We start from the raw sequence: 21,477 nt of genomic DNA on the forward strand, positions 1-21,477 counted from the left end.
TTAGGTATATTAGATGGAACTTTAAAATAGCTCTGTACACAGTGTCTCAGATGGTGATTATAGAGGTGTGGGGGTTCACCACCCCCATTGGACGGGCCGAAAAAAATCCTGATTCATGTACTCAGCTCCAGACCAGAGAAAGAGTCCACTCTGAGAGTGGGCGGGGTCTATGGTCTGGAAGCAGGCTAGATAATTATAGTAAATACATTGGAAAATAAACTGTAACTGTAATCAATGCAGTTAAAAGATTGAGAATAGCATAACGAGAAGAGTATAGAGGGAGGCACAAAGAGCACACTTAACTAATGTCCATATTAAACATGAGAATGCATCCTATTTAACTCATTTGCATAATCAAAATCAGTGTATTTATTGTATTCATATTTTATTAAAAAGTATCCCACAATTTTGTACAATATTCTTTTCACCCAGGGCCTATGCCTAAGCTGTAATCCTGGGGCTACCCTCCCTCTGCCAACCTGGGGAGAGCCCCAAACTGAGAGGCCTCTTCTTATCACCTGACAGGGGTGATAGCTTCATGTATGGTCATTGAGGGAAGGGCAGTGTTACAGTAGTGCTATGGGTTTAGGTGGAGTCTGAAGAGGTGAGTCTTCAGTCCACGGTGGAAGCTAGGGAGTGAGTGTGCAGTTCTAAGTGCGACAGGGAGTCTACTCCACAGTTTGGGGGCCAGGAGGAGAGAGGGCGAGATCATTTAGCGACCTACAACTGGGTTGGATTTAGCGACCCAGTCGGTAGATTTAGCGACCCAGTCGGTAGATTTTGCGACCCAGTCGGTAGATTTAGCAACCCAGTCGGTGGATTTAGCGACCCAGTCGGTGAAAACTACCGACCAGGTTGCAACCCAGTTGTAGGTCGCTAAATGATCTCGCTCCTACTGGCCAGGAGGGCAAATTGTCTAGGACGAGTGGATTTTTGTCCTGGGCTTTTTTAGCGAGGGTTCTGTCAGCATCCCTCATAACATACTTTTGTAAGTTTGTGCTTCCTAGAAATCAAAAGTACAATATTTCTATTTGAAATGTAAGTTGGGAAGTCGATGTCCTAGAGTTTAAAGCAATATACCGTAGGCTCTGATGCAGCCTGACAGCGAGGCTTAGGTTTTGATTCGCGAACCCGGCGGACCGTTGCTGCCACTGTCACTTTTTTTTTTCTGTGAATAAAAAGACCCAAAGATATATACTGTATATATAAAAAGGAAAAGCCATCAGCTTGAGGGGGAAAAAAAGCAAATACTCCAAATATGTTTTTACTGTAAGTAGACCAGTGCTCAAGTACTTAGTTACTAGGGGTGTAATGATATAGTAATTGAAAAATCATTTTAAATTTTCAATGATCTACTATATCGATAGGCAAAAGCAAATATTGTACCGCTTGTATATCTAATCGCATTGTTTTAAAATGCGGTAATCGGTATCGAATAGTTTTGCAACGCAAATAAGTGATTGTCTGGAAAATCTGTATTTGTGCCTTGTATTTAGCAATTTTAAGAGGGAAAATGAAAAAGAGGGTCTAATTACTTTTTCATTCCATATAGCTACTCTTAGTCTATCGATAAATAATGTCGCAGGATTGTCCATATGTGTTGTGATATAATGTCCATGTATTTGCCAAAGAATCACAGTGCTTACTTATTTATATCCATAATAATAGATTTTTCCCCTTTAAAAAACTGCTCTATTTATACGTTTCACACAGATTTTACGTCTTTGCAAAATAGTTATTTAAATCATTGAATCAAATCGTATCGTGTCGCCATGAATGAACCAATATCGTCCATGTATCGTATCATCAACCATGTATCGTGATGCATATCGTATCGCTGTTCAAATGTATCCTTACAGCCCTATTAATTACTAAAATATCCATGTATTTGCCAGACAATCACGGTGTTTACTTATTTATATCCATAATAATACATGTTTCCCTGCACTATCCACACTTTTCACATAGACTTAATTTCTTTGCTAAATATTTACTATATCGATTTCAAATCATTGAATCGAAAGTCGAAACGTATTGTATCGCCATGAATGAACCAATATCGTCCATGTATCGTATCGTCAACCATGTATCGTGATATGTATCGAATCGCTATTAAAATGTATCGTTACACCCCTACTGTACATACATAGATACACATACAGTACACAAACACACAATGCGGGGATTTACAGAGATTTGTCTGTGATGACACTCATCTGTTCACACACACACACACACACACACGCACACGCACACGCACACACACACACACACGCGCGCGCGCACACACGCGCACACACACACACACACACACACACACACACACACACACACACACACACACGCACACACGCACGCACACGCACACACGCACGCACACAGGCACACAGGCACACGCGCACGCTCGCTCACCACACTATTCATTGCATTTTCCTACAGTGCAGTCTCATTCTATTGTTAATCTGTTTTGCTAGAGGAAATGAAAGCCTTTGAGCCACATTCTATAAATATGAGCAAACACAAATCCATTGTTGGTCAATAGAAGCGCTCAAATTAAACCATAATCATCACACGATCAATACATAGATACGGAACCTGTGCCCCATGCAGTGTCTCTCTCCCAGGGACGTGCAGAGAATGTTAGAGAGGCAGGGGCTGACATTTCTAAAGGGGCCTTTTTTGGTGAAAATTTAGAAAATAGCCGACCCACAAGTCCCACAACTTGGAGGTCGGCTATTTTCGGTTTGATTGATACCACACTGAACTAAGCATAACTAAGTGAATACTGAAAAATGAGAGATTTCTACACAGAGCGGGCTGTTCTTTCAACATGAGATGCTGCATTCAAGTTCGGGATTGTTTTGACAAGGCAATTCTCTTGCATTTTGCATTTGTATTTCTTTCACCATAGTAAAAACTGCATTCATGGTCTGGAGAGGGCACTTTTTTTTACTGACGGATACAAGGGCAGCTAGGGGCTCAAGCCCCCTTTGATGTCTATGTGTGCACCTGCCTGCTCTCTCCCACCCCTCTCTATCTTCCTCAGTGTCTCTTTCTCAACCCTTCCCTCCCCCCTCTCACAACCATTATCTCTCTCTCTCTCTCTCTCTCTCTCTCTCTCTCTCTCTCTCTCTCTCTCTCTCTTTATTGATTTAATGCTTTATTGGCAATTTTAACAGTCAGTAAAACGGGTTAAAACATGACAAATGGATGACCTAAAAAGCCAAGGGCTTGTTTCCATTGTCGTCCATATCTCTCCCTATTCAGACACCCCCCCTCTCTCTCTCTCTCTCTCTCCCATCCAGGGACGTGCTGGCCATTGGGAAAAGCGGGTCAACTCCCGAACGGCCGGTTCATTCCCGGCCGGTCCAGGCCGGCCATTAGGAAAAAAATAAATAAAATAAAATGTCGGCCTTCGTTCCATTCGTGGCCAACAAAGTAAATCGTCACTGTCGGGCAGAAACCTTGTATCTCCAAGTTTCAAATGTATACATTTTTTCGCAAAGCAAAGCCCTGCTTCATCATACAAGGCCGTTGCACAAAAGTAGTGAAAACAGCAGATCTACAAGCACACAACGCCTCGCACTGCGAGGCGTTGTGTGCTTGTAGATCGGCTGTTTTCACTAGTTTAAATCATTTTTAAAATGATGAATACAAAGCAAATGGTTTTGGACATACAAGGTTTCCACCCGACAACAACGAAATATAACTCATGTACTTGGCCCACTGGCTTGTCACTTGTCATGATCTGAAATGGCAAATCTTTGAGTAGCAGCAGCGCTATAGAGAGAGATCTCTCTCTATAGCGCGCAATGAGGGCCTCTACAACTCTTTTTCCCGGGCTGAATCAGGGGCCCAGCACGTCCCTGCTCCCATCATTGTTCAACATGCTCTCTTGGGGCAAGTGCACAGGGAAATCCTGAGTGTTAACTTAACTCTGAGAGTTGGTTGAAGTTGTACCGTGCACACAGTCTGGATGGATCAATATTAACCAGGCACGTGCACACATAGACACCGAAGGGGGCTTGTGCCCCTGCCATTTCATCTGTCTGTAAAAAGTGCCCTCTCCAGACCATGAATGCAGTTTTTTACTATGGTGAAAGAAACACAAATCCCCCCTTCCCATGCCATACCTGAAGGCAGCGTTCAAGAGAATTGCCTTGTCCAAACTCTCCTGAACTTGAGTGCAGCATCTCATGTTGAAAGAATTGCCCTCTCTGTGTAGAAATCCATGCCGTTACGCCACATCTCCTGTATTGACTTGATTATGCTTAGTTCAGTGTGCTTTCAAACACTGGAAATAGCCGACTTCCAAGCTCACAGCGTGTCGCAGCGCGACACGTTGTGAGCTTGGAGGTCTGCTATTTTTGATATTTCCACCAAAAGGCCCTTTTACAAATTTCAGCCCCTGCCTCTCTACATTCTGTGCACGTCCCTGATATAAACTGAGGATTTGACTGTGCAGTGTAGCAAAGGTTAGTCTTTGTGAACAATTGCTTATTGATTATCAATGTCATTAAGCTTTCCCTCGACACCGCACGCACATGCACGCATGCACTCACTCACGCAGGGACGTGCTGGCCATTGGGAAAAGCGGGACAACTCCCGAACGGCCGGTCCAGGCCGGCCATTAGGAAAAGATTTAAAATAAAATGTCGGCCTTCGTTCCACTTTGGGGGCTGGGTGGCCAACAAAGTAAATCGTCACTGTCGGGCAGAAACCTTGTATCTCCAGGTTTCAAATGTATATATTTTTTTGCAAAGCAAAGCCCTGCTTCATCATACAAGGCTGTTGCAAAAAAGTAGTGAAAACAGCAGATCTACAAGCACACAACGCCTCGCGGTGCGAGGCGTTGTGTGCTTGTAGATCGGCTGTTTTGAACGCCACTCCTTTCATTTCAAGGACCCCCAGTTTATTATCAGAACCGTCGCAGCTTGTCCGTGTAAAGCATAAAATAATGCGTAATAATGTGTCCCCTTAATGGTTTAATATTGTGTCAGATAAGAACTATATTCCAAAAATAAACAAATGATTGACGCCTATGGATAAAGCATCAACTGACGCCGATGTTACTGCCGCCGAATTAGTTACATTTTCACCAGGAATTCGACTGTTATCAAATATGAGTGACTGACTATCGTGAACGATACAGAAAGCCACCTCCCTGACAATAGCGACTTTAAGCTAGATGATTTTCAGGACGGCAACGCCAGGCGGACTACGGCTGCTATGACGTAATCGGCGTAGCGATCAAAATGGTTAAGCAAAGCCTCGGCGGCGACGGGTTCCCACCACTTTCACTGAACGCTTTGGTTCCCATGGCGATGCGTAGACGCAGCAGACGGAGTAGGCGCTACGTGGGAAGGGACCTTCTGCCGTAGTAGAGGCGGCCGCGGCGACGGCAGGTTTATCTATCGAGCGCGGATCATTTCCGATTACCATTGTCACCTGCCGTAGCGTTGCTTAAGGTCGCTAGTATCGCCGGCACAGCTTCTTTATTTTCGGACCACAATTCTTATATGATTATACGATTTTTAAGATGACCCAACGTTATTCTCCTCAGAGACATTACTTCTAGGTAGGGTAGTGCTTTGTGTGTGTGTGTGTGTGTGTGTGTGTGTGTGTGTGTGTGTGTGTGTGTGTGTGTGTGTGTGTGTGTGTGTGCATGTGCGTGTGCGGCGTGTGTGTGTGCGTGCGTGAAGAGGTGATAGGTGACCATTACCATTCTGATCATGTCGGAATTGAGCACCGGTCGGTCGATGCTCCTGCTTAATCCTTCTCTCCCATATCTCTCTCTCTCTCTCTCTCTCTCTCTCTCTCTCTCTCTCTCTCTCTCTCTCTCTCTCTCTCTCTCTCTCTCTCTCTCTCTCTCTCTCTCTCTCTCTCTCTCTCTCTCTCTCTCTCTCTCTCTCTCTCTCTCTAACTCCCTCTTCACATTTGATCGACTTTCCTCAGACAGCTCAGGAATAAGTGAACACCACCACAATGTAAAGCATTGCAGTTTTCACCATTTCTATTTTCCTCATCCTCCAATCATCTCCCACTGTGTGTGTTTGTATATTATCTATAATGTAGTATAGTTTTTATTATCTATATGCTGATGCTGAGGTTGTGTGTGTGTGTGTGTGTGTGTGTGTGTGTGTGTGTGTGTGTGTGTGTGTGTGTGTGTGTGTGTGTGTGTGTGTGTGTGCATAGGCGATTCTAGCCTCTTCCAGCAGGGGGTGCACGACCTCTATTACCTCATGCACGCGCGCGCAGCGCGCGCACGCACGCGAAAAAAATTGCGGATATTAGCGGTTTTGTAATGTTGTTTTAGCGGATTTCTGCAGTTAATTTTGTACCCAAATGTAACACAATATAAACAAAAAAAAGTGTAAAACAGGTGCTTCTTTTTCTAGACACCATATGTCTATCTATAGGATTTATTTACTTATTTTGCAGACAGAGGCAGCACAGCCAGGACATATAAAGCCAAACATCAAGTTAATCATCATTCATCAAGCAATCAAGCAGTCATTTACAGTGTCAAATAAGCATTTCACAAAAACAAATAGTAGACACATCCTTATTACACAATGAACTGCAGCCTCCGGGTTTTGGCACTTGCAAACCTTTCAATTATTTTCTGCACTTTAATTTCGTGTATTTTCTTAATCTGCACTGTAAGACCGGAGAAGTTGAATCAACTTAAAAAAATATTGTAAACCGGTTGCCCTCAAAGCAGTTAACTCATTGAGTGCCTATCCCGAATTAGTTCGGGATATATGATCGTATCACAGGGTGCCTATCCCGAACAAGTTCGGGATATAAAAAAAAAAAAAAAAAAAAAAAAAAAAATTTTTTTTTTTTTTTTGAAAAAAATTTTTTTGAATTTTTTTTTTTTTTTTTGGGACCCCATCAAATCTGGTGAACATGATTTCAATCGCGATTTTGCATGTTCCACCCCCATACAACCCCATCTAACATACAGGGCAGCCATTTTTGTTTACATTACATGTAAAACATAAGGGCGATTATCTCAAGAATGCCTGAACGGATTTCCAATCGGATTTTTTTGTTTGAAAGCTGTGAACAAACTGCACAAATCCACTCTGGATTGCATTGGATTTTTCAGAGCTCATTCTTCTCTGTTTTTTTCCCATGCATGAGGTGTGCAAGGTTTAATCATGGCTAAGTTGACGAAAATAAGGCTTCTAAAATGCTTGGTAGCCAATAGCTAACTTCAAGCTAACTTCATCCTCTTCCTGTACATGCAGTCATGCACAAAGGAAAGTGTTCAGGCAAGTCATGGCTGCAGGGCTTCTGCATATACCAGCATATCTCTATGGGATTTTCTCTGGCCACTGGGCGCCCTCTAGTGGTGAAAGGGGTGGCACTAAATGAGTTAAGTAATGTGAATAAAAAACTTAAGTGCAGTGAACTTAACAATACTAATTCCTCTACTTGAAGCATTTAAGTTAAATAAACTAAATGCTAAGTTGACCTAACTTAATGCTAAGTTAAATTAACTTAAAAATCTTTTGTACTAAAACTGAAAAATCCTTTGTACTATAACTAACATTTTTAAGTTCAATGCACTCAAAATAACTAACATTTTTAAGTTCAATGCACTCAAAATTGCAATGTTTCACTAAAGGGGAGAACCACCCATTTTCAACATTGAACTATGTCATCATACCTTTGTATTGTTGTGGAAATAAGACTTATTTCCACATAACAACTCAAAGTATAATAATGACATAGTTCAATGTTGAAAATGGGTGGGTTCTCTCCTTTAAACTATGTACAATATAAATTATTCAAATAATCACTCCCCTTAGAATAATAAGCAAATACACAATACCTTTTTTATTTATTTTTTATTTTTATTTCAATCACCAAACTTGTTTTTTTAACAACTTATTTTATGTTTTAACAGTGGCAAACACATATCTTCCCTTCATGTCCTGGGACATAACATTTAGGGCTGTCACAATTCTGACATTTTACATGACGATTAATTGTCACATGACGATTAATTGTCACTCAAATAATTGCTGTTGACAATTATATTTCTGTTTGGCTTTTAGTTGCACATGGTAGATATGACACATAACCTCAATATACAAAGAAATTACTGACATATTTGACACTTTATACTTAAAAAAGAACACCGATTGTGGAATTAGCCGATCTACAAGCTCACAACGTGATGTGACACGTTGTGAGCTAGAGCTGTGAGCTATTAGAGAATTTATGTAATAATTGTGACAGCCCTAATAACATTTTAATAACACTTTAGGTTACCTGAGGTTCAACAACATTGTGCTGTTTAAAGACAATTCACACAGTATGTCAACATTAAAAACAGCACAGCAATATGTTAACAGTACACTATACTGCTAAAGATTTATAACTATTTACAAGCCCTTTTACAAATGTCAGCTTCTATTCAGATCTTTGAATACCGCTTTTAAGGCTGAAGATTAAGTTGTTAAGAATTATTGGAACCCCCTGTGATGCTTTAAGTTGATCTTTGTAAAAATCTGAAGGTCATTGGGGAGGAAGAAAAGTGTAACAAACCAAAATAAGAAAACACTGACGAAAAGAAAATAGTATTAAATTAGAGCCGGTGCCAGCTCACTTAATGTTGCCCTAAAAGTGCAAAAATGATTCTGCTACAGACATGGTTCGTTTTTAACCCCTGTTTTATGCTTTTAGCTGAACTTTCAAACTTTCAATATTTTTTGGCCTCTCACCTCTTTCACAAAATTCAAGTACAGTCTGTTACTTTAAACGTTTAAACAGTACAGCAAACACTATTAAAGATTAAACGTACACTACTGCTTAAGATAAAAGTCCATCGTTTAGATTCTAAACGATGGACTTTAAAACCATGTCGCTGGACTGCAATGGACCTCTATCTGGGCCGCAAATCGCCCGTGGGCCGCCAGTTTGAAAACAGTGGTTTAGAACTATTTACAAGGTCATTGAAAAAAAAACACCAAAAGAGAAAACATAACGAAACAAAATAAAATGTAAAGCTGATTTTTGGGTATCAGCTCACTTCATGCTGCTCTGAAAGTGCAAAATGATACTGCTACAGACATGAAGTGGTTAGTTTTTAACCTATGTTTTAGGCTTCCAGCTGATCTTTCAAATTTTGAACCTTCTGTGGCAGGTTCCCCCACCCAGGTTGAGCATCACCTGTTGTATGAAGTTGTATGTATTCTTCATGCGCTTCGGGTAGTCGAGGTGCAGGGCATAAATCAGACCGAAGAGAAGACAGAAGGCCTGAGGCAGGTCAGCCACCTCCATCACCACAGTCCCTTCTAAGATGATCCCAAAAGTGGATGGGTTGAGCTGAGGACCGATGCAGAGGATTCCCACTGTTGTCCCGCTGTAGATGGACATCTCACTTACATCCTATCACAGAAAGAAAAATGGACAAGGACAGGACATAATCATACAATTAGTAAATGTAAAATAATTGCACAATATAAACTGCACTGTAAAGGGACTATTAATGCTGATCTTAAATGTAGCCTTCTTTTTTCATGAAATTCTGTATAACTTGGCATCTAAAGAACAGATTATGAAAAGTATGTTTTGTTCTACACCTGCAGCATTACAACAAAATAAGTTACTTACAGAGCAAGTCTTGAAGAAGACAGCAGGATCGTCCCCCAAGAAGACTGGCAGCCCCCGAAGACACACGGACCTGACAGCTGTTGGCTCTGTGGTCTGGAAGATGACAGATATAACACCAGATTAGTTATATCAGATGTTGCTAATATAAGATGTTGCTGGCTTGCTGGCTGGCTGGATACAACATCAGATTAGTTAGACAGATATTTACATACAGTATGTTGCTGGCTTGCTGCATACTGTCTGGCTGGATACAACATCAGATTAGTTAGACAGATATTTACATACAGTATGTTGCTGGCTTGCTGCATACTGTCTGGCTGGATACAACACCAGAATAGTTATAGATGTTGGCTGGCTGGCTAGACAAGACAGATTAGTGTAGAAAACTCACCTTTGTCTGAAGCAGAAGCTCACACAGTTGTTGTCCAGCAGCACCTTTCTTCTTCCTGAAAATGTCAATCAGCCTAGGGGACATCTGGTCAAGCTCTCCAAAGAAATGGTCTCGGAGATTCTTCCCCACCACCCTGTGGAACTCACACCAAATCTGAAACATAAGAAAAAAAGGAAGAAAAACCTCAACAAAAATGTATTTTGTGCCACGCATAAATCTATTAATTAACATTACATTTAGAAAACAAGGCAACAAAGTCCTATTTTGTAAATATTAAAACGTACCTGGCTTTCTGTGAAAAGAGCTGGCCACCGCCGTACCATCAGGCTGATATCAGGCTTTTCTGTGACAATTTCTTTTCTCCTATAAGCAAAGGTCATGTCCATCTGTTTCTTAACAAGGGGTCCATCTGGTCTTGTCTTCATCATTTCAATGACCAGAGCCTGACGAGCTTCTTCCATTTTCTGGTCATCCAACCCCTCTGGATAGTCAGGCAGGAAATTTAGCTCCCCTTTCCTTGCCTTCTTGATGCCTTTGTTGGGAGGTTCGCGGTCATCACCACCGTATCTTCCACGTTTACCACCATTGACAGAGACATCAAGTCGGCCCATCTGTCGCATTTTAGTTCTATAATTTCCCATCTTAAACTCCAGACTCTTCGTCCATCCTTTCCAGGAAGGGTTGGCAGATCGCTTGGCAAGACAAGGGTGTTTTTCTATTAAAGCTTTTGCAACAGCCTCACGTTCCTTCAGCTGGGGGTATGGTTTGAATGCATACATGGTCTGGGACAGTTTCTCCAGGATATTATGTTTCAGCTCCTTTGGCACTTTAAGGGCGGTTTGATCCTTCATATACATCAGGTTGCCTTGATTGAGTCTATACTCAACATCAACACCAAAATCAGGAATCTCAAATACCTCTGGCCATTCGTTGCTTCTACCTTGGGAGGAGCTGGACGATGTCGATGGGATCTCTGTGTCTGCCTCACTTGAATTACCCAAGTCAGGTTCTGTAGCGATTGCATTATCCAAGTCAGGTTCAGCAGGGGTTGTTGGGATTGGTACCAGCTCAATTATAGGGATGACATGGATGGTTGGCTTCTCTGGGAGCTCAGAGAGATCGTTGAGGTTAAACATTTGGTTGTCAAAATCCGGATCTTCATATTGTAAGGAGAAGTCGTAGTTTGCTGGGAGAGTGCGTTTGAGCCAGCCATATACATCTTCAACTGTGTCAGGTCGTGGTGTCATTGTCAGCTTCCGTATATCTAAAGCTGAGAGAATAACCCTCATGGTTAATCTCTCTGGTCCAGCCATCTGCAAAAAATAAACAAAAAAGTAACTTAGCACAGGGTCGCACAACGTGGTGTCTTGGGGTCCAGCAAAATGTGTTAATATAACAGCACACTCAGTTTAACCAGTATAGCCCCATTTTATATTTTGGATATTCAAAAATAAAAATGAAATGACATCTCTTCTGGGGTCCCTGGTACACATTTTGGTATGGGTCCACAGCCTAATACATATTATTCTTGACATGAAAAACATTATTCAACAATGAACAAATCGTCTCAGTGTCACCATAATTTTTCCTTCCACAGTGTATGCAGATAATGGGAAAACATCATTCAACTCTGACATCTTCACCACACAGAGAAGATGACTGTGGATAAGTTGGTACGACCTTAAATGCTCACAGTACCAGGCTGTAGTTTTTTTTGCAGACAAACATAATTTCTGTGTTAGCTGCAACAATCTTTTCAATCTGGACAAAGTCAGGGAGACCTGAGCATGACCCAGTAGAGACTATCATACCTGGATCATACTTGACTCCATCTACACTGACAGATGCCACATCAAGAACCGACCCTCGATTTGTAATGCCTTGAGCAATTACACTCTGAACATTCAAAGGGAAAGATGCAAGCGAAACCGGGGTAACCTTTGTCATCTCCACTGATGGTCTGAAATATGAGTTACAGTCTAGATGGTAACTGGCTGCTTTCTGGTGCTTGTTAGCCAGCGTCATGGCAACATTTTTGAAATTTTGAGAATTGCGAATTGCCCTTTTGAAAAATTTGTGTTTCCCTTCGAAACGAAATGTCCACACCTCAGGCAGGGGGCCAAATTTCCTTATAAGTTCTGGGTAATGTTCCACATAGTGATGCTTTGGCTTTAATTTGAAATTAGGAAACGTTGACTGCAGCAGCTGTCTGTGCTCTGTTATCTTACTGTCCAGGAAGTTCACTGTCTCTTCAGTATGTCTTGGTGTCGCAGCAAGCTCAACTATCTCTTTGAGAAGCATGAGAATTTCCCAACTGTCATCACCCTCAGGGACAAAGTGACCAATATAAAATGGAAGGAGCCTTATTAGACACCAATTCTCATGGCCGTTTCCACCAATAGACCCTTTTTTGGAAAATCCCTTTGAAATAATCTGAGGTCTGTCTGTTTTGTCAGTAAATGTGTAATTAAAGGATGCGATGGCCTGATTTAGCATGTCTAGTGTGAAATACCCCTTGCCTATCAGGTCTGTAAGACACAGGGATAACTCAGTTGGGACAATGCCTTCAAAGAGATCGTGTAGAATGTCAGGAGGGTAACCAGTGACCACATGAAAGTGCTCAAGATTCTCAGTTAATGGACATGCTCTTTTCACACCATAACTCCGACTCAATTCTGGGTCCTCTTTCACCTCCTGCACCTGCCTATCATGGGACTCTTTGTCTCTGAGTTTAAAGACTCCATCACATACCTCTTGTTTTTGAGCGTCACAACTGCTTGCCAAACAGAATCTGCAGAACTTGTCAACCGTGAAGCTCTCAAAGAATCCTGCAAGAGAGTGGGCACCAAGATTATCAGCGGCAACAAATGAGACAGTGCCTTTCACACTTCTACCTAGTTTTTCCAGATAAACACCGTCCTGCTCCAATAGCTTTAGATCAAAGAGAAGAGGTTGCAGAACTTTCTCATAACCACACTCTTTGACTGTGGATGAATTACACAGTAGGGCGAGCTGGATCGAGTCAAGGGTTGACCTATATTTTGCAGGTATGTTCAGAATGACCCAGTATACTGCACACAACTTATGTTTTAGCCTTGACGTCCCTAAAGCGTTTGCCAATTCGAAATCATCAATATACAGGCCCACAGAAATTGTGAACTCATCCATTCTAAGAAGAGCATTTTCATTAAAGTACTGCCCATCTTCATATGATCTGTATTCCTGTTGCACGTGGACCTTTTCTGACATGGCTTTGTCTAACACATCACTTCTGTTAAGCAACTTCTGGAGCATGGGAACAATTGGGACATATGCAATTGTTTTTTCACCCTTTTTCACAGTATATTCTATTGGGTTTACAAGTGGAAACTCTTTGCGTACATAGGCTGCTCTCCTCTTAGTAGTTCCTAGGGGTCCATCTCTAGCACAAAATGACATCATGTTACTTTCTGACACAGCACTAGTAACCTCTCTGATAATGGTGTCATCCATGTCTGGATAATATTTCATCAATACAGCCTTCACTCTGTTGTGCAGAAGTGGCTCTGACAGCTTATTGATTTGACAAAGCTGTTGTATTATTTCTTGCACAGAACTCTCTGGTATGTGCAGCACTGATTGCATCTTTAACAGAAGTGATGCTAAGTTGTGCTCAAGCTGGCTTTCTAAATCACTAAGTTCATTCTCACTAGCCTCTGCACTCACATCTTCCAACTCCTCCATATTATCAGCAACAAGCAGTTCTTGTTCAGCATCACTGTCATTGCCAACAACGTCATTGCCAACATAATCATTACCAATTATGTCTGACTTGAACATCTTCCAGTTGTGTTCCCTGTGTTTTTTACTCTTGTGTGCTTTGAAAGTGCTGTGGACACTGCATTCATACTCACAGTCTTTATAAGGGCACCTGACTTTATGGCTTACTTTTAAGTGTGCATTGTACAGGTGAGCAAAGTATTCAGACTCAGAACAAGACTCAGAAAAATCACATGAGAGGCAGGAAAATGTAACTTGTACCTCTACACATGGTTGCTGATCTGGGAGTTTGTTGTGAAGCTTGGATAAGTGCACCTTTAGTGCATTGAGTGATTTAAATGTACATAGACATTCCTGATGTAAGCAAGGAAATGGTTCAGTTCTTGCATAACTTCCATGTTTTAGTCTATAATGTTTAAAAAGCTGCGTTCTCTTGTCACAGTCAAAAGAGCAATACTTACAAGTCCAAAGCATCTCTGACTCTTTGTGACCTGCAACACAACATAAAACAAATGAGCAGTGGTGGAAAAAGTACTCACTATTTTACTATTACATTTTAGAAATAGAAATACTCTGCTACAGGTAAAAGTCTGGAATACAAAATGTACTACTTACTACTGTAAGTATGAAGTGTTGGCATCAACATGTAACAAAAGTAAACTATAAAATGTTTGAAAATAGCTGATCTACAAGCTGACAATGTGTCGCAATGCTTTGTGAGCTTGTAGATAAATAAAAAGTGGTTAATATTTTTTTATAATTAATATTATAATGTATAGCCCAAAAAGTAACTAGTAACTAAAGTTTTCAAATAATTTTGGAGTAACAGTACAATATTTGGATACGAGATGTAGTGGAGTAGAAAAAGTATTGGAAATTGCAAATACTCAAGTAAAGTACAAATATCTAAAGATGTTAGCCTACTTCAGTAAATGTAGCCTACTTAGTTACTTTACACCAGTGTTTCTCAAACTTTTACATGTCAATGTCTCCCCTTAAAAATTGAACCAAGTGGACCTGTTAGGGTTCATTTGGTTCCATTTTTATGCTGTTAAGAGTTATATAGACTTGTATTGGTCAATTTAGACCCCCATAAAGGAACCCACAAAGTCCCTGGAATCCACTTTGAGAACCACTGCAAACATGGGTGGAAATATAGGGTACTTTGCCGATTTTCACACCTTACTCTATAGAAATGTAAATGTAGGGACTCCACTGAATAGAGAAAAACGCTAATGACTGCAAATGAGTGGGGTGGAAAGGCTGGATGGAAAGGCTATGATTACAACAACTACAATGTGTTCTGCATTGAATTGATTAGATTACACAACGGTAATCTGAGGGTGTTTTGTAACACCAGGGGCAACGTGAATGAATGAAAATGCGACGGTGTTAATTCACTTTGAAATTATTTTGGCGATGTCGCCTCATACATAGACTACAGAAGAATATTGGTACTGATACATCCACCACCTAAACAAAGATGAATAAGGTTACTTCACTGCATCGTTATGTTTGCGTTCTGTGTGCATGGGCTCCTAATAAAAAAAAAACATTTCAAATGAATGCAAAATACTCGCATGGAATATGGAATAAATGCTGCCGTTTTTATGAAGAAAGCCAGGGCTTCAGCCACATGCACCTCGCGGTGAGTTTGTGTCTTTATCTAGATCTACTACACATCATTTGATAAGCCAAACGTATTAACAGTTAGTGTAGAAGTGACTGAGTACTCACCAAAATAAATAAACGTGCTCAGCCCTTCATGTGCGGTGACCGCACCGCATGGAAAGCAGGAGGATATTCTGTTTAAATTGTTACACAACCCTTGTGTTACCACAACGTGTTGGGAACGGTCCCAAACGGTGCCTCTCTGTTGCGCACGTGAAAGACAAGAGAAAAGCTCCAGGAACAGATGAAAAGTAACCTTGTTGTCACCAGACTAGATGAAAAGTTTTAACAAACTTTTTCCAATACTAAAAGCAATGTGTGTAATGGCGCCAAGCTGTTGTCTTCCCTCTGCTTTCTTCTTCCCATAAATCATTGTGTTACAAAGAGGTGTGGTCTTGACCATGGTCTTGACAACTAAAGTGTCTTTAGTTTGACAACATCAGAACTGGAATAGTGTAAGCAATTTTAACTCAACTATATTTACACATTGCATTATTAATAAATGTTAAGTAAATTCAGCTTTTTTATTTTTAGTAATGCTATAAAACTTATATAGTCTATTTACATTGTAATATATATTTTTTAGTAGAAATAAAATCCAGGCTAAGGGTGTGTAAAATGCCTATATCTGACACTCTTTTATCAGTCATGGTTGTCCGTAAATACGTTTTTAGTTGTCTCAAAGTAGAGAAACTGCGCTCAGCTGAAGCACTCGTAACTGGTATGGTGAGGTACAGTGTGTAGACGTGTTTTAATGTACCAAATGAATCAGAATTATGCATTCCCTTCTCTTGAAAAAAAGCAAGTTTCTTTTCAAACAGTGTCGTGTCCTCCATTTCTTTTTTTTTGCGCACATTCTCTTCCCTGTACATGGAAGTCATTACAGAGATTTCAGCTTTCAGAACATCTGCATCAAGAGTGTATGTCTGACATACGTCTGTCACACTTTTTTCTGAAGGGCTATCTGAGGTTACAACATCAGCAAGACACTGGAGGATATGAAAATCGTTTTCAGAAAAGCGCCCCTCAAGCTGTTGTATGAGTGTGTCCAGTGTTCTATACCTCATTTGGCTCCTCTGGGTCTGGGCCTGGGGTAACAACAGTTGAGTCTGGAGTGGGGCTTGCTTGCTGTGGAGGAACCGGGGCCTCGGTCTCCGGCAACGGTGAGCCTTCCACAGTGATGTCGGTGGCTGGATCACTGCTGCTGCAAGCTCCGTCCACCTCCTCTGGTTCACGTTCATTAGCATTACTGTCAGTGTCGAGTGAACCCGTGTTCACATTTCCTGATGATGAATTATCGGTTGTGGCATTGGGTTTGCTCTTTTTTATAAAGAATTGGTCAATTGTCTTTGTATTTATAGTTCGTTTCGCCATTATTGCTGCTCTGCTGCTTTATCCATATTGTTTTAGGCGGGCTGAAACAGATAAGGAAATCACGGAATTGTGGGTCATCATATCAGAGAGTCACACAGCCGGCCAGCACAGGTGTCAATCTCACAGCCCACCCACAGTGCCTGCCAAGTCTGCCAACAGCGCCGTCGCCAAGCAAGCTGATAGGTCTTACATTGCAAGCAAGCAAGCTGAAATACTTGCCCCTCCACCTCTCTTTTTGCGCACATTTTACAAATCACGATCACTGTTTTATTTAATAATTATAAAATAAAGTTACATTACAAAAAAAAAAAAAAAAATCAAAATGGCCGCCTGGCGGCCAGGGGGTGCACGTGCACCCTAGGACACCCCTTAAAATCGCCTATGTGTGTGTGTGTGTGTGTGTGTGTGTGTGTGTGTGTGTGTGTGCGTGCGTGCGTGCGTGCGTGCGTGCGCGCGCGTAAGTGCGTGCGTTCGTTCGTTGGTGCATAAATAATAGTACTCATTATGCAGAATGCCCAAAACTACTATACACATACAGTATACCGTATAATATATCATGCTTTTGGACTATTATTAAGCCTTCTTTTATACTTGGAATAGAATGGGATACCCGCTATTCCATTCACGTTGTGCGTTTGCAACTCTGCTATTTCTTTTATATCTGTGAATATATTTTTTAAATAAATGATCAATCTAAATCTGCAAAGTAAATAGTAACTAAATTAATTAAGCTGTCAGATAAGCATGCAGTGCAGTACAACAAGGATAAAAAGTACACTATGTGCCTCTGAGATGTAGTAGAGTAAAAGTATAACGGAGCAAGGAATGGCAATATTCAAGTCAAGTAAAGTACTGTGAAAATGTACTTGAGAATTTTCTCAAGTACATTTTCCATCATTGTCTCCTTTACATTGTGCACACGTTAGCGCTGCATCTATTTCTGTCTACTGTAAACATTGTACATTATGCTTACCTGTACCTGAACCAGCCCAGGCATATCTCTATCCTATTTTTATCTGTTGCCTTAAACCACATGCATATATCTTTGTTTCATTGGTTCCATATGACACATGATGTACGATATGCATTATGATGATATACATCATCATATCCTTAGCCTCAACCTAATCAAGCAGGGTTTGCTACAGACTAATAGTCTTCCCCCACCCAACAAAAACTCCCAATTGCAGCCTGGCTCTGAAATCAGATTTATCATCATTTATTATACTCACTGTTCTGAAATTGCAGTTAAAAAAAAAAAAAAAAAAAAAAATAGACTCTGGATTTAGAAGGATTTAGAAGACATTTATAGAATCGGTTCAAAAATATTCAAAGATTTGCACAAATGTTCACGATTTTTCAAAAATAGCAGATCCATAAGCTAGCAGCGCGGCAAACTTGCCCTGCTGTGAGCTTGTAGATCTGCTATTTAAGCATAAACTAATGGTTAAAGTGGTTCAAATCCAACGGGACACAGATTTGCGTTCAGGCCTAAATGGCTTAAATCGTCTCTCATTTAAAGGACAACTTTGTTTTTTTTACAAGGGTTCATATTTTAATAATTAGAGAATTAGAGAAAATAAAAGATGAGTGTTAAAATGTTTTCTTTTACTGCTTTCTATTATTTTAGCGATTTTAGTATTTTGATTTCAGTGGGTGGGGGCATGCGTACAAGTGGCTAAATATGTCTTTTTAAACACAATAAGCCGGCAATTTCTTTCTTACTGTTTACACCAGCCCCCATAAGTCACATCTGCCCCCCCAACCTGGGGGCATGCATGCAAATCAAAATAGTTAAAATCACTAAAACAATAGAAAGAAGTAAATTAAGTTTTATCTAACATATCATCACTGTCTGGCCAAAACCTCTTAACTCCATGTTTGAGGTTTTAGATTTTTTTTGGCATAAATCAGGGCTATTGAACACCCTTTACATCTGAGTGTTGGTTAAAATAATATTGAACCAATGGAAAGTAGTAAAAAGTGCTTGGGACAAAACCTCCTAACTCCACACTTTCTGCCAAAGCAGCTAACTTCACCCGATTGGCCCTCTCTTTTTTTTTCATAAATATGTGCTATTGAACACCCTTTACATCTGTGTGTTGGTTAAAATAATATTGAACCAATGAAAAGTAGTAAAAAGCCCTTTGGTCAAAACCTCCTAACTCCACTTGAGCCCTTTGTTGTAAAAAAACAAAGTTGTCCTTTAACCCAAACAAGTTGTCTTTCTGCTCCTCCCCCAGTGGACCTGGACCGCCTGTATGACGACGTGAAGCGCTACAGCTGCACGCCCCGGAACTACTCTGTGAACCTGCGGGAGGAGCTCCGTGCCACCAGCGCCGTCTTCTTCCCGCGCTGCCTGCTGGTCAAGCGCTGCGGCGGGAACTGCGGCTGCGGCACGCAGAACTGGAACAGCGGCTGCACCTGCCAGGCCGCCAAGACGTCCGTCAAACTGCACGAGGTAGAGCATTGGTTCCTAACCTTTTCAGGCCGCGACCCCCAAAATAATTGTGTTTTAACTGGGGAACTTTTCACAGTTTTGTGAGGTCCAATTTTTACCCGAGGAACGTTTTTTTTTGTGCAAAACAAATGCTTGCAATGGATTCAGAATCATGAAACAACCCTACTGCCCTACAAAGGCAGAGTGCAGTAACTAAGTTTTCGGACACACCGACTTATTTGTGTCGCCCAAAGTTCAAAATAGCCTTCATGGTATCGGGGGATGAACAATTAGCTCAAGAACAGATATACAATCAGCTTAATATCACTTATATGTCTATATCTCAATTTTTCAGTGAAATTCGTGAACGTGGTTACTGCACTCTGCCTTTGTAGGGCAGCCTAGTTAGACCCCTCACATGCAACTTAAAGAAGATATTTTTTTTTGGGGGGGGGGGGGGGGGGGATTTTTTCCCCTGTAGCAACCCTAACCCTAGAGCAAGAAATCATTAAAAATGAACCCCTTGGGATGATATTTCAGTTTGGCACCTGGCAGAATCTTAAAACATACCTTTTAAGGATTAGGATAAAACAGGCGGCGGAAAAAAGATTCCACCCTATACGCGTGGACCCCCCTTTTCTTACTAGACTCTCTGTTCTCTGAGGAGCACACTCTTCTAGTTTAAAACAGTGCTAGCAGAGGATGGTTTCGATCCATCAACCTCTGGGTTATGGGCCCAGCACGCTTCCGCTGCGCCACTCTGCTATCAGCCACCCCAGGTGGGACTCGAACCCACAATCCCTGGCTTAGGAGGCCAGTGCCTTATCCATTAGGCCACCGGGGCTGTGACAGGGACTGCCACAGCCTCTATTATACTGTTATTTGTTCATCCCTACAATGCCATCATTCAGCCATAGGTTGACAAGCCATTATAGCAGAGGTGTCAGTGAAAGAGAGAGAGAAAAAGGGGCAGTGGTGGAAAGTAACTAATGCCATGGCTACACGGAGCTTGATTTTTCATATATCCTGTTTTTCAGATATCCATATAGAAAAATATCTAGGTCCACACGGAGCTGGATATTTCATATATCCCGTTTTTTCAGATATCCACATAGAAAAATATCTAGGTCCACACGACAAAGATATCTAGGTCTAACAAGCACACACACAGTAAAGTCTTCAGAGATATCCGGGTTCCCTGTCTACACGGATCCAGTGAATCGGATATTTTTCAATCTCTCCACTTATTTATCCGGTTTCAAAAATATCCAGCTTTGCGGCCGAAATATCCAGCTTTGTGTGGCTGCAAGCCCCAACAGCACCAAAACATTTCTAGATTCAGAAATATCCAGCTTCATGTAGCCGGCACCTAGGTAAGGGTCAGCCCCTTTCCTGCTAGACTACTGGGAGCTGATGGTACTGTTGGTGTTGTGCTCCACCTCATCAATCCATCTCCCAGGGCTCCATCAGCTCCTTGTGAAACGGGTCTAGACTCTCAGGCTGACACAGACAATAAGCCTCTGTTATCAACTACTCCAGCACCATACTAAGTCACTGGTTTTATATTGGTAGACTGTAACAAGGCTACGTGTAGGAGTGTGATAATGTTATGTTAGGGCATTGGGAGGCAAGCTGGAGCTGACGGAATGCAGTGAAAGCCCAGTGTATGAATAAACGCTATATTTGAATGATTGCAAACTTTGTCAAATAAACTGTTCAGGAAAATGCAATATTAGTCATAATACACATTGTTCTCTGATCTCTGTGCACATTGCAGTTGTTGACAGGCTGCCAATAGATGAGAAATGTCACAGCTTGTCCGCGTGTAGACGTGAAGCCGTGTGTGTACACATTTTTACAGTCTATGGGTTGGTGCCTCACTGTGACATCACAGGTGATATCACTGGTGACATATGTAAAAGTATATATATCATATCTGTGTGGCTGGTTCAGATAGGGATCTCGATGTATGGGCATAAAATATATTGTATGTTGTGATGTCATGGGAACCACTCTCCACCCATATATGGGGAATGCCCATATATGGAGGAAGACAGCCCATATCTGTGTGGCTGGTTCAGACAGGGATCTCCATGTATGGGCATAAAAGGGATGTACTATATACTAGGGCTTTCACATCTAGTATTTTTTACAGATCGACTAGTTGAAGCCACTGGTAGTCGACTAGTCGTTAACATATTATGTCATAATA

General features: G+C 41.2%; 1 protein-coding gene across 1 annotated transcript in view; it reads left to right on the plus strand.

Annotated features, from left to right (window-relative positions):
- The window catches only part of pdgfd (platelet derived growth factor d), a gene marked incomplete at both ends in the record, with an annotated part of 185,115 nt that extends 164,052 nt beyond the window's left edge, over positions 1-21,063 (plus strand). The window contains 2 exons of the mRNA XM_080731167.1: positions 19,069-19,286; positions 21,043-21,063. Of these exons, the coding sequence (XP_080587293.1) occupies positions 19,069-19,286; positions 21,043-21,063 (239 nt within the window). The remainder of the gene's footprint in view (positions 1-19,068; positions 19,287-21,042) is intronic.
- Positions 21,064-21,477: the final 414 nt, after the last annotated feature.

The sequence above is a fragment of the Nannobrachium achirus genome (genome assembly GCF_963921795.1).
Source record: "Nannobrachium achirus genome assembly, chromosome: 8".
NCBI lineage: Eukaryota > Metazoa > Chordata > Actinopteri > Myctophiformes > Myctophidae > Nannobrachium > Nannobrachium achirus.